At 37.0% G+C, this 13,040-nt stretch overlaps 1 protein-coding gene across 3 annotated transcripts in view; it reads right to left on the reverse strand.

Moving 5' to 3' along the window:
- ANO6 (anoctamin 6) overlaps nt 1-13,040 on the reverse strand; it is a 224,993-nt gene that overhangs the window by 13,729 nt on the left and 198,224 nt on the right. For all 3 annotated transcript variants that reach the window (XM_061206584.1, XM_061206583.1, XM_061206585.1), the window contains 3 exons: nt 12,290-12,495; nt 8,090-8,292; nt 6,512-6,617 (listed from right to left, as the gene is read on the reverse strand). In XM_061206584.1, coding sequence (XP_061062567.1) covers nt 6,512-6,617; nt 8,090-8,292; nt 12,290-12,495 — 515 coding nt within the window. The remainder of the gene's footprint in view (nt 1-6,511; nt 6,618-8,089; nt 8,293-12,289; nt 12,496-13,040) is intronic.

Genomic DNA, 13,040 nt, shown 5'->3' on the forward strand with positions numbered 1-13,040 from the left:
AGTAGCAATACTCATATCAGATACAACAGACTTCTTTAAATAAAGAATGTTACAAGAGACAAGGAAGGACACTACGTAATGATCAAGGGATCAATCAAAGACGAAGATATAATGATTATAAATATATATGCACCCAACAGAGGAGCACCTCAATACATAAGGCAAATGCTAACAGCTATAAAAGAGGAAATCGACAGTAACACAATAATGGTGGGGGATGTTAACACCTTAAATGTACCAATGGACAGATCATCCAGACAGAAAATTAATAAGGAAACACAAGCTTTAAATGACACAATAGAACAGATAGATTTAATTGATATTTATAGGATATTCTATCTGAAAACAGCAGATTACACTTTCTTCTCAAATGCACATGGAACATTCTCCAGGATAGATCACATCTTGGGTCACAAATCAAGCCTCGGTAAATTTTTAAAAATTGAAATCATATCAAGCATTTTTTCTGACCACAATTCTATGAGATTAGATATAAATTACAGGGAAAAAAACGTAAAAAACACAAACACATGGAAGCTAAACAATACACTACTAAATAACCAAAAGATCACTGAAGAAATCAAAGAGGAAATCAAAAAATACCTAGAGACAAATGAAAACGAAAACACAACAATCCAAAACGTATGGGATGCAGCAAAATCAGTTCTAAGAGGGAAATTTATAGCAATACAATCCTACCTCAAGAAACAAGAAAAATCTCAAATAAACAAACTAACCTTACACCTAAAGGAACTAGAGAAAGAAAAACAAAACCTAAAGTTAGTAGAAGGAAAGAAATCATAAAGATCAGAGCAGAAATAAATGAAATAGAAACAAAACAATGGCAAAGATCAATAAAGCTAAAAGCTGGTTCTTTGAGAAGATAAACAAAAGTGATAAACCTTTAGCCAGACTCATCAAGAAAAAGAGAGAGAGGACTCAAATAAATAAAATTAGAAATGAAAAAGGAGAAGTTACAATGGACACCGGAGAAATACACAGCATCACAAGAGACTACTACAAGCAACTCTATGCCAATAAAATGGACAACCTGGAAGAAATGGACAAATTCTTAGAAAGGTATAACCTTCCAAGACTGAACCAGGAAGAAATAGAAAATATGAACAGACCAATCACAAGTAATGAAATTGAAACTGTGATTAAAAATCTTCCAACAAACAAAAGTCCAGGACCAGATGGCTTCACAGGTAAATTCGATCAAACATTTAGAAAAGAGCTAACACCCATCCTTCTCAAACTCTTCCAAAAATTTGCAGAGAAAGGAACACTCCCAAACTCACTCTATGAGGCCACCATCACCGTGATATCAAAACCAGACAGAGATACTACAAAAAAAGAAAATTACAGACCAATATCACTGATGAATATAGATGCAAAAATTCTCAACAAAATACTAGCAAACAGAATCCAACAACACATTAAAAGGATCATACACCACGATCAAGTGGGATTTATCCCAGTGATGCAAGGATTCTTCAATATAGGCAAATCAATCAATGTGATACACCATATTAACAAATTAAAGAATAAAAACCATATGATAATCTCTATAGAGGCAGAAAAAGCTTTTGACAAAATTCAACACCCATTTATGATAAAAACTCTCCAGAAAGTGGGCATAGAGGGAACCTACCTCAACATAATAAAGGCCATATACGACAAACCCACAGCAAACATCATTCTCAATGGTGAAAAACTGAAAGCAATTCCTCTAAGATGAGGAACAAGACAGGGATGTACACTCTTGCCACTATTATTCAACACAGTTTTGGAATCCTAGCCATGGTAATCAGAGAAGAAAAATAAAAGGAATACAACTTGGAAAAGAAGAAGTAAAACTGTCACTGTTTGCAGATGACATGATACTATACATAGAGAATCCTAAAAATGCCACCAGAAAACTACTAGAACTAATTAATGAATATGGTAAGGTTGCAGGATACAAAATTAATGTACAGAAATCTCTTGCATTCCTATACACTAACAATGAAAGATCAGGAAGAGAAATTAAGGAAACAATCCCATTAACCATTGCAACAAGAAGAATAAAATACCTAGGAGTAAACCTACCTAAGGAGGTAAAAGACCTGTACTCAGGAAATTATAAGACCCTGATGAAAGAAATCAAAGATGACACAAACAGACAGAGAGATATACCATGTTCTTGGATTGGAAAAATCAACATTGTGAAAATAACTGTACTACCCAAAGCAATCTACAGATTCAATGTAATCCCTATCAAATTACCAATGGCAATTTTTACAGAACTAGAACAAAAAATCTTAAAATTTGTAGGGAGGCACAAAATACCCCAGAGAGCCAAAGCAATATTGAGGAAAAAAAACAGAGCTGGAGGAATCAGGCTCTCTGACTTCAGACTATACTACAAAGCTACAGTAATCAAGACAATATGGTACTGGCACAAAAACAGAAATATAGATCAATGGAACAGGATAGAAAGCCCAGAGATAAACCTACGCACCTATGGTCAACTAATCTATGACAAAGGAGGCAAGGATATACAATGGAGAAAAGGCAGTCTTGGTGCTGGGAAAACTGGACAGCTACATGTAAAAGAATGAAATTAGAACACTCCCTAACACCATACATAAAAATAAACTCAAAATGGATTAAAGACCTAAATGTAAGACCGGATACTATAAAACTCTTAGAGGAAAACAGAGGAAGAACACTCTTTGACATAAATCACAGCAAGATCTTTTTGATCCACCTCCTAGAGTAACGGAAATAAAAACAAAAATAAACACATGGGACCTAATGAAACTTAAAAGCTTTTGTACAGCAAAGGAAACTATAAACAAGACGAAAAGACAACCCTCAGAATGGGAGAAAATATTTGCAAACGAATCAATGGACAACGGGTTAATCTCCAAAATATATAAACAGCACATGCAGCTCAATATCAAAAAAACAAATAACCCAATCAAAAAATGGGCAGAAGACCTAAACAGAAATTTCTCCAAAGAAGACATGCAGATGTCCAAGAGGCACATGAAAAGCTGCTCAACATCACTAATTATTAGAGAAATGCAAATCAAAACTACTGTGAGGTATCACCTCACACTGGTTACAATGGGCATCATCAGAAAATCTAGAAATAACAAATGCTGGAGAGGGTGTGGAGAAAAGGGAACCATCCTGCACTGTTGGTGGGAATGTTAACTGATACAGCCACTATGGAGAACAGTATGGAGATTCCTTAAAAAACTAAAAATAGAACTACCATACGACACAGCAATTCCACTACTGGGCATATACCCAGAGAAAACCATAATTCAAAAAGACACATGCACCCCAATATTCATTGCAGCACTATTTACAATAGCCAGGTCATGGAAGCAACCTAAATGTCCACTGACAGATGAATGGATAAAGAAGATGTGGTACATGTATACAATGGAATATTACTCAGCCATAAAAAGGAATGAAATTGGGTCATTTGCAGAGACATGGATGGACCTAGAGACTGTCATAGAGAGTGAAGTAAGTCAGAAAGAGTAAAACAAATATGTATATTAACGCATATATGTGGAATCTAGAAAAATGGTACAGATGAACCAGTTTGCAAGGCAGAAATAGAGACACAGATGTAGAGAACAAACATGGACACCAAGGGGGTAAGTGGGGTGGGGGGGGTGCGATGTATTGGGAGATTGGGATTGACATATATACAGTAATATGTATAAAATAGATAACTAATAAGAACCTGCTGTATAGCACAGGGAACTGTACTTCACTTTGCTGTATAGTAGAAACTTACACAAGATTGTGAAACAACTATACAACAATTAAAAAAAAAAGTCTACTCTCATTCTAATATTAATTTCCTTTGTCAGTCATCTGTCTTTTTCTCAGGTTACTTTTAAGATCTTACATTCAGTGTGTTGCACTTTCCTTACAGTGCATGTAAATATTGACTTCTTTGTTATCTATTCTGCTTGATATTTGCTTTGCTTTCTTCTTTGTGAACAGATGTCTGTCACTTATGCTGTAAAAATTTTATCCACTGACTCTTCAGATTTGCATCTCCTCAGTTATCCATTTTTTTCTTCTATGATTTTTTGGGAAAGTTAGTCCTTCTCATTCTGTCTTCCATATCTAACCTCTTTTTAAAAAAATTTTTCCATTTTCTTCTCTTTGTGATGTGCTAGTGGTAATTTTTTCAGATTTGTCTCCCAGTTCACTAATTCTCTCTTCAGATTTGCCTAAACTTCTGCTTTATCCATATGTAATGTCTTCATTTCAACAACTATTTTTATTTCTAAAAGTTCTTTTAAATTATTTTTCAAAATTGCCTTATAATTTTTTTACAGTTTCTTATTGTTTGTTCATTTTTGGCTCTGTCATTTATTTGTTTAAATATTTTCATATATGATTAATTTATATTCCTTATCTGATAATTCAAACTCTTAAAGTTATTGATGGTCCAAATCAGGTTTTTATTTTTTAATTTTTTTGGCCAAATCTCATTCTTGGTTTTTTGTTCTTTTTTTTTTTTTAAATTTCCCCTTTGTCATTGTTGATCTTTGATAGTTAGCTCATATTTGCTTATCTCAATCTGGGAAAAAACTGGGGTCTAAATTAAGGATACTTTTATTCAGAGAAGGATTTCCCTCTGCTCTGAGACATATTTAGCCTTTTGTGGGGTCCCTGGCTGAAACCAAGCATCTCAAGTTCAGCTCTTCTACCACACTTCTGACCCAAGGCTTGGTCTCCTTGAGCTTTTAGGTGGAGACACTAATAACAGCACTTGTTCTCAGAGCACTCCTGAACTTCAGAGGTGCTCACTACTCTATTTCAGGCAATCATGGTGTTTTTCCTCTTTGTATATTCTCTTTCCTTCTAGTAAGCTCAAAACTGCAAAGGAAATTATGTTTTTAACTGATTCTAAATGTTTTGTAGTGAGATGGCCCCTCACAGCATCTAGTCCACCATGATATCAAAAGTAGATGTCAAAACACTTTGGCAACTACATATTTGAATATAAACTAGTGACTCTTGCCGATACATCAGATACTGTACTTCAGGAATCCACTTATGAACTAATGATGAACTATTTTCTTCTGTTAATTTTTGGTAACTACTTAAAAAAATACTAGAAAAATTATCAAAGCCAGGTAGCCTGTCCCACTTTTTTCTTGCTAACAGATTTTGATTTTACTCAGAGCAAACCAAACACCTCCTGTCTCAGCCTACTTAGCTGCTATGAGGAACCATGTGCTGTAGTTCTAGCCAATGAGATGTAGGTGACAGTCTGCTCTGGGGGCTTCTGGCAAAGCATTTTCTTTCCTAACAAATAGGAAAAAATTTGGCTAGCATCACCCTTCTCCTTCCTCCTGCCTAGAACATAAATGTGTTATCTGGAGTTGCAGTAGTCATATTACAACCACAGAGTGACATGCAATGAGAGAAAACCTAGAGAATCAGATACAGTCCTTACATCAGTGAGCTGGTGTTGATTCAGGAGCACCCACCTACTCCTAGTGAAATTTGTTATGTAAGAAAAATCAACCCCTATTTGTTTAAGCCACTTTTGATGCCTTTTCTGTTTCTTGCAGCTAAATATAATCCTAACTGACCACACCAATGAAGTAACTTTCAAATCTTTGGAATTAAGTAGTAGTTATTCACTTGGTGTAAGAAGTAAAGTTGGCTAGATCAATTTCAAATTTATAGCTGCCTTAGTCATTTTTCAGAGCTGGTAAATTTCAGGGATGTAAAAAACTATTTTAAGACGGTATACTGTGAAAATGCAATAAAAATAACACAAATAAAAATATTATAGCAATAAAAGTTTCTCCAGGGAAAATATGATATCTTATTTGTCTTGAATAAGCCCCTTCATAGCCTAATATGGAGCCCAGTGCCCCAAATAAAAAGGCCTTTAATTAATACTGAACTGAAAGGAATTGAATTCCCCTAGCACACAACATGCTTTTAACTTTTAAAGGAGTTAACCAACTTTATTTATTTAAAAAAATTATTTAATTTATTTATTTATTTTTGGCTGCGTTGGGCTTTCGTTGCTGCGCGCAAGCTTTCTCTAGTTGTGGCGAGTGGGGGACACTCTTCGCTACCGTGTGTGGGCTTCTCATTGCGGTGGCTTCTCCCATTGCAGAGCATGGGCTCTAGACACACGGGCTTCAGTAGTTGTGGCTCGCGGGCTCCAGAGCGTAGGCTCAGTAGTTGTGGTGCACGGGCTTATTTGCTCCGCGGCATGTGGGATCTTCCCAGACCAGGGATCGAACCCGTGTCCTCTGCATTGGCAGGTGGATTCTTAACCACTGCACCACCAGGGAAGCCCAACCAACTTCATTTAATTACTGTTCTCAGGTCAAATTTTATTAATAAATGTTATAAAATAATTATTAGCAAGAGATAACATATTGTACATTTTAAGTCAGAAGAGGCAACACAAAGCCTGCAAATACACTGCTTCATAAACTATTTCAGAGTATACTTTTCCTACCTCCATGACAATGATAAAAGCCAGCTTGGCTGCGATCACATGCCAATAATAGATGTTGTGTTTATACTCTTGTGGGTGTCCAGGAGGGTACCGGAAATCACGATACCTGGAAATGAGATGGAGACATTTCAGGAGATAACTCTTTTTGATCAAACGCTGTAAACAAGGGCCCATTAAAAAAGGTCATACTTCATGCAACACTCTTTTAAATTGGACATCATATAAATGTTCTCTAAGAGTGTTTGTTTGTTTGTTTGTTTTTTGGCCACGCCACATGGCATGGCTTGCGGGATCTCAGTTCCCTGACCAGGGACTGAACCCGGGACCACGGAAGTGAACGCCTGGAATCCTGACTACTAGGCCAGCAGTGAACTCCCAAGTTTTCTCCAAGAGTTTAATTTGATGACAAAACCCTGAAATAACTATTCCAGTAATACTTCATTTAACTTACAAGAGGAAGATGATGGTAATGATGGATTCCATCTTTGTAAAAAAGAAAAATATCTTAAATTTTATCCCTGCTTCCTCAAAAGAGTATAACTAAAACAAGTTAGCATATTTTCAGAAACATGCTTATAAATTTATTTATATAATGGTGTCATCAGGGTTCACTCAGCTATGGGGCTATCTCTCTCTACAGAGAATACTAACCTACTTTTTATAATTTTCTTACTTAATTTCCTTGTTGTCAGACATCATATGCTACTGCTGTTAGTGTATTTCCCTCAGGTAGCACATCTCTCATTTTCTGCCTGTAACCTATTAGACCTAGTTTAATCCCTCTTTAGAACTATGTAAAGTAAGAGTAACCAGATTCAATGAGGGATTCTGAAGAGGCTTTACTATGTGTAACTTGGAAACATTTATCTGGGGCTTATCTCTGGTTTCTTGGTTGTGTTGTTGAGAATGTGAATCAGAGAAGGCTTTGAGGAGTTGAACTAAATGAATTTTAAAGCCTCCTTTAGGTTTAAGACTTTGAAAAAAAAAAAACACACACACACACACAACTCTATGACGTGCAGTCAACAAACTTTTCAGTTAGTAACTTAGTTGACAAAACTAAGTGTACACTGTCCACAGTTGATCTTACCAGCCATTAATATTAGTGCAGAGAGCTTTGGAACACTTTTAGAGAACACTGCTAGGCCAGGCTGAGGTATTTACATTTTTGTCTTTGTGTTGCTTTGTTAAGTGATGGTACATACTAGTTTGTCATCATTCAGTACCGTCAGGTTGTGCTTGAATAACACATTAGTCATAACAACTGAATTATCTTGCTTTTTGGAACTCTTAGAGTTTCTTCAGTTCTAAGATATAGGACTTTCCCCCTGGATCAGTCTTCCTGTAATCATTTGAAACTCTCATTTAAAAATCTTGCCTTATGGTTTGGCTTGAAAGTTCTAACCCTAGTCTGTATTAACTTTTATATCCCATCCTTTTTAAAGTCTGACTGAAAAGAAAGCTAGGAAAAAAACATCTTTAGCAATTTTATTTAAATGATACCAAATAGAATTATATTACAATAAAAGTTCTTTAAAAGATGAAGTGCATTTTTAAACACTTATAGGCAGAACTTGCCTGCATGTAGTATAGTCACCAAGCTCAGTGTACGGATTTTCCTTGCTTTTGCTTTTAAAGTCGGCAACGTTGAAGTAGGAGAGAGTGTTGTTGATGTATCCCTCCATGGTGTAATGTGGGTGGTCCCCATAGGGCGGGACGGAGAAGGACCAGTAATACACCAGGCGGGGGATCATGTCTGATGTGAAAGCAACGATCATGGCCTATGTTGGGAAGAAAACAGTAAAGGGGGTATTAATTGAGAGCCTTTATAGCTAAGGTTAACCGACATGCCAGGATTACATTTTCATCAGTTGATTTTTTTTAAAATTAAAGACTCAGAAACCTTAATTCTTTCCTGTCAAATGGATATAGGTAGTGAGTATCCTAAAGTCTTTGAGCAGCTGCTTTAAAGTAAAATAGTTCTTTTGCTTTTGATCTTTAAGGGAATGTCCAGAAGTCCACCTGCAGTTCAAAAGCAAAGGCCTGATAGTTGCCTATCATGTGTCTTAAGTACAGTAAGAATAATTGTAGACTAGGGTATTGTGGACAACTCAAGAGCTGCTTGCATATGTTATTTGTAAATTATATTTAAAAAAATTAGAATATAATGAAATTCAATCAACCTTGGAGCACTATTTGATATAATTTAATCTTTTATGATTTAGAAGGCCCTTTTGTATGCGTCATACTAAGGTCAATATTATGAAAATAGGTTGGCTTTATATGATTCCTTTGTAGATAAATAATTGAGAAAAAGCTACTTTTTTTATCACTTACCTCTTAAAAATAGAATACTAACTACATAATATCTGTTTTCCTTCAAATTCATACTTTTTCCCTATAGTATCTTGACTTGTTTAGACAAGTCAACCCATAGTCTGATTTAAACTCTCAGTATATACTTATGTCTGTTGCTTTATTAGACAGCAAGAACTCTGTTACTTTAATAAAATGTAGTAACAAGAAATTGTATTGGGATCGTTCTAGTCATACAGTCAAGCAATGATATCTATTTTGTTAGACCTAGTGTCTAAACCTCTAAACTTCCAAAAGGTTAAACAGATAGAGTTAAAAACACTGTAAGTTATCAAATAACATAAAGAGAGTTTAGTGTGTTCCTAGATTAAAGAAATAAATATGGGTCAGTCTTAAACCGGAGTCTACACCAGGCAGACATTTATTAGGATCTAAAGCTATTATGAATTACATGAATTTTCTCCAAAATTCTTTAATTTGGGCTTTAATCTCTCAATGTGTAAAACTGGTTTGAAGGAAGGAGAAAGTAAAGAATATTCTTCAATCCAAAGTCTATGTGAATAAACAAAGCTAAATGTTTCGGTCATTTACTGAAGCAGAAGAAAAGACATGTTTTTTGCTCAACACGATTTTAATAGTATTCATCTGAACATATGGTTTAGGCACAGTGAGACCACAGGCCAATAAACAAGGTCTCCGGTAAAGCAAGAAAAACAACTGAGGGGCTTTTCTACTGCAAAATTTCCCCCCCCCCCACTAGAACCAGCTTTGTCATTTCCTCTGACATAGAGTCTCTCTGGGTGTGTGTAGGCTTGCCTGTCGGTGGTGGTAGTGGTGGTGGTGAAAGACAAGAATATTTTACTTTTCCTAGATTTCAATAGATTAAAATTTCCTGTTATCATTTAACTCAACTTTAGCTTTTTATAGAATCACCTGCAGATGTGCTTCAAGAAGCTACAAAAATTCCAACAAGGAAGATAATTCTATTGCCTTCTGACAAGATACTTTTTCCTCCTGAATTGAGCTGCTTTGATTGAGACACACTGCAAGAGTACAAATAAATGCAGTGTGCTTCATTTCCCATGCTGTCCCAAACACAATTTTCCATTTGTATCAAAATAAATTAAAATAGGTCTTCAATAGCAGATGCTCTGGCATGATACAACAATGTCAATTCAGCTTATTTGTTGAACCAGCAGCTTTAGAATGAATGATTTTATACCAGACTCCTGCCTGATGCCCTTTCATATCCCTGGTGCCTGTTCTCTTCTTCCTGCTTCCTAAAAGTTCTCCTATTATGGGAAGCTAGCTATAGTTGTGCACACGAGATTGGGAAGGCACAAATTAGGTGTGTGAGGGGATAATATACATGTTTAATTCTTACAGAATTATACGCAAACATAAAGAGGAGCTGCATCTTGGAAGCTGTCACAAATTTTAATATGGAAAAAAGGACTGTCCATAGTTTAATAGATGATCGAATAAGCAATTTTTCTAGGGCACAATAAAACAATGCCTGAGTTATAAGAAAAAACATCTACTGGATGAGAACCAGTAGCACCAATTAGTGGGCGTGTGTGTGCCTGTGTGTGCACACACACATGCACGTAGAGCCGTCTTAGAGACACAGCCAATACTCCATCTGCGCTAATGGCGTGGAGCCATGCTGGGGGGACGAGGAAAAGGTGCCTCATACAATCAGACCAGGACGCTTGAGTAATGGGGAGTAGGAGTCAATTGAATTTTCTGGTTTGCTGAAGGTCAAACAAAAATGCTTTTAGTTTCAAACCTTGTGGCTAAAAATTGCAAGCACACAAGTCCACGTTCCTGCCTGGCTTCGTGTCGTATAGCATATTGAACGTGACAGATTCGTACTTTTATGACTGTGGAGCTTGAAAGGCCTTGCTGTCATATTTCTGAACGTCAGCCTACGTTTCGCAGAGCAGTGGATGCTGAAGGTGGGGACTAGCTGGGTGTATGGAAACGGACATAATCTAGCGGTTGTTTTGTGTGTGATTTGCTAACTTTCTCCAAAAAGGAGGGACAGCATGCAATCCAGATAAATTGAGGGTTCTTGGGGGGGTGACAGCTGGGTTCCAGATAACTTGTCTTATTGTGTAAAACTGTGACCATGGTCCAGACAGTGACACACTGTAAAATTCTTGTGCCTCTAGTTTTGACACCTGGCAAGGTCTACACTGTCACTGTAAATGATGATGTGTAATGAAGATGGTAACAAAGCAGCTGCTAACATTCCATGAGGACCAGGCTCTGTGCATTCCATGCATTAACTCACTGAACTCCCTAAGCCTCCTTTGTGGTATATAATAGTCTGAAAATACGTGATAGGGAATTACTCGATTTACAAACGATAAAATGAAGCTCTGAAGGGTTAAGGCTTGGCCCAAGATGGTGCAGTTGGGAAGCTGCAGTGCTGGGATCCGTGGCTCAGGCACTGCCCCACTCTGTTCTGTTTCTACAAGTGCTCGTGGGAAAAGGTGGCGGATGCAGGGTAAGTGTGACTTGATTAAGAAGTTGTTAAAACTGGGATATCACTTCGTTGGAGACTGTAACCTGGGAGTGAAATTGGCAGTGAAATAAGGGAGGAAATAGCCCTGGTTGTACGGGCATTTCTAGGGAAGGCAGTTCCCTGATGGGCTGGCATGGGAATTGCTCTGCTTGCCTGCTCCCTGTTGGCCGATGAGGGCCGGGGTGGGGAAGGAGAGAGACTGTTCAGACTGGTCCATAATCAGTACAGGTTGTAAACAACTGCGTTCTATTCCCTCATCACTCAGACACATGCCGGGCGTGAGGATGCTTAGCTAATGACCAACAGTGGGTAGGAAAGACCACGGGTGGTGTGAGGAGAGATGAGACGTGCCCTAAATCTGCCTCCTCAAGGAACCTCTGCCCCTGGGCACGAGGAAGGCAAGGAATGGCTGGGAATGCACAAAGCATTTATACTTCATCATCAAATAGTTCCTATTTTAAATTCGTCGTCTGGAATATACAGTAAAATATGGTGGCATGATTGTTCTTATTTTAGGGTCTTCAAACTCTCAATGGATAGATTTCTATCTCCATTATAAAAGCACTGTTGGGTAACTCCTTTTATAGTCATGTGAGGATTAAAAGAGTTAGTACTTACCGTTAATACTACTACCATGTTTCTATTGAATAAAAACTAGCAAATGAGCGACAATAGCTTAATGGTCACTATTCTTAGCAACTGCCTCTGTAAGAGGTCTTGTAATTCACCAATAATAATACGTAATGTACAATAGACAAAATACATTAAAAAATAACAATTACAGTTATAGCAACTATGTTGTTTATATGAATGACAGTATTAGCATCTTCCTCCCACATTATGAAATACCAAACACTGGATTCCTTAGGAAGCAACCCTAATGCATTTTTGGACTTTTCAAGGTCTTTACCCTGTGAAGCCTATTTACTCACATTGGTCACCACAGCCAGAATTGCTATTCCTTGCATGATGGGCTGCCATGCTCCGATGTCCTGGGCTTTTTCTGGCACCATGCGTCTATACTGGGTAGTCAGTTTCCACGCGTCCACTCTTATTTCCAATATATTGTTCACCAGAGCCAACAGAGGGGCCAGTGGAAAAGAGGCCACAAATAAGGTGACGAACCCAAACTGAATAACTGTCAATGGAATGGACATACATCATGGAGTGGTGGATGGATGGAAGGACAACACATATTCCTTTACTCTTGTTAAGAAAGAGAAAGGCAAACAGTGAACTAAATCCCAAAGAGAAAAGACATTCGTGGTAATAATAATGTTCAACAGTGAAAGAATCCAAACAAAAGACAAATATAAAACCTCTGGAAAGAAGACTAATTATAGCCTGTTTCTTTCACATATATACACTTAATAGGAATAACATATTTAAAAAACTTTAATCAACCATAGTTATTTGCTAGTAATAAACTTGGGACACTCTAAGCATATTATTCATTCTCAGTGTAGAAATAATAGAATGTTGGAAGAGGATTTGTGATTTAGCGTTAAAAAAAAGAAAAGGAATATTGTGGAAATACCTTACAAGCCAAAAAGAAATAAGAAATGTACCAAATGTAAATTTGGGAAGCCTATGTTTGGAGAATGCTGGAGGAAATACGCTGAAAATAAGCAAATGAACAAGCTCCCCTGAATCTGTGAATGCAAGTGCAGCACATTCAGAGAA

This window comes from Eubalaena glacialis, chromosome 11 (genome assembly GCF_028564815.1).
Source record: "Eubalaena glacialis isolate mEubGla1 chromosome 11, mEubGla1.1.hap2.+ XY, whole genome shotgun sequence".
NCBI classification, from domain to species: domain Eukaryota; kingdom Metazoa; phylum Chordata; class Mammalia; order Artiodactyla; family Balaenidae; genus Eubalaena; species Eubalaena glacialis.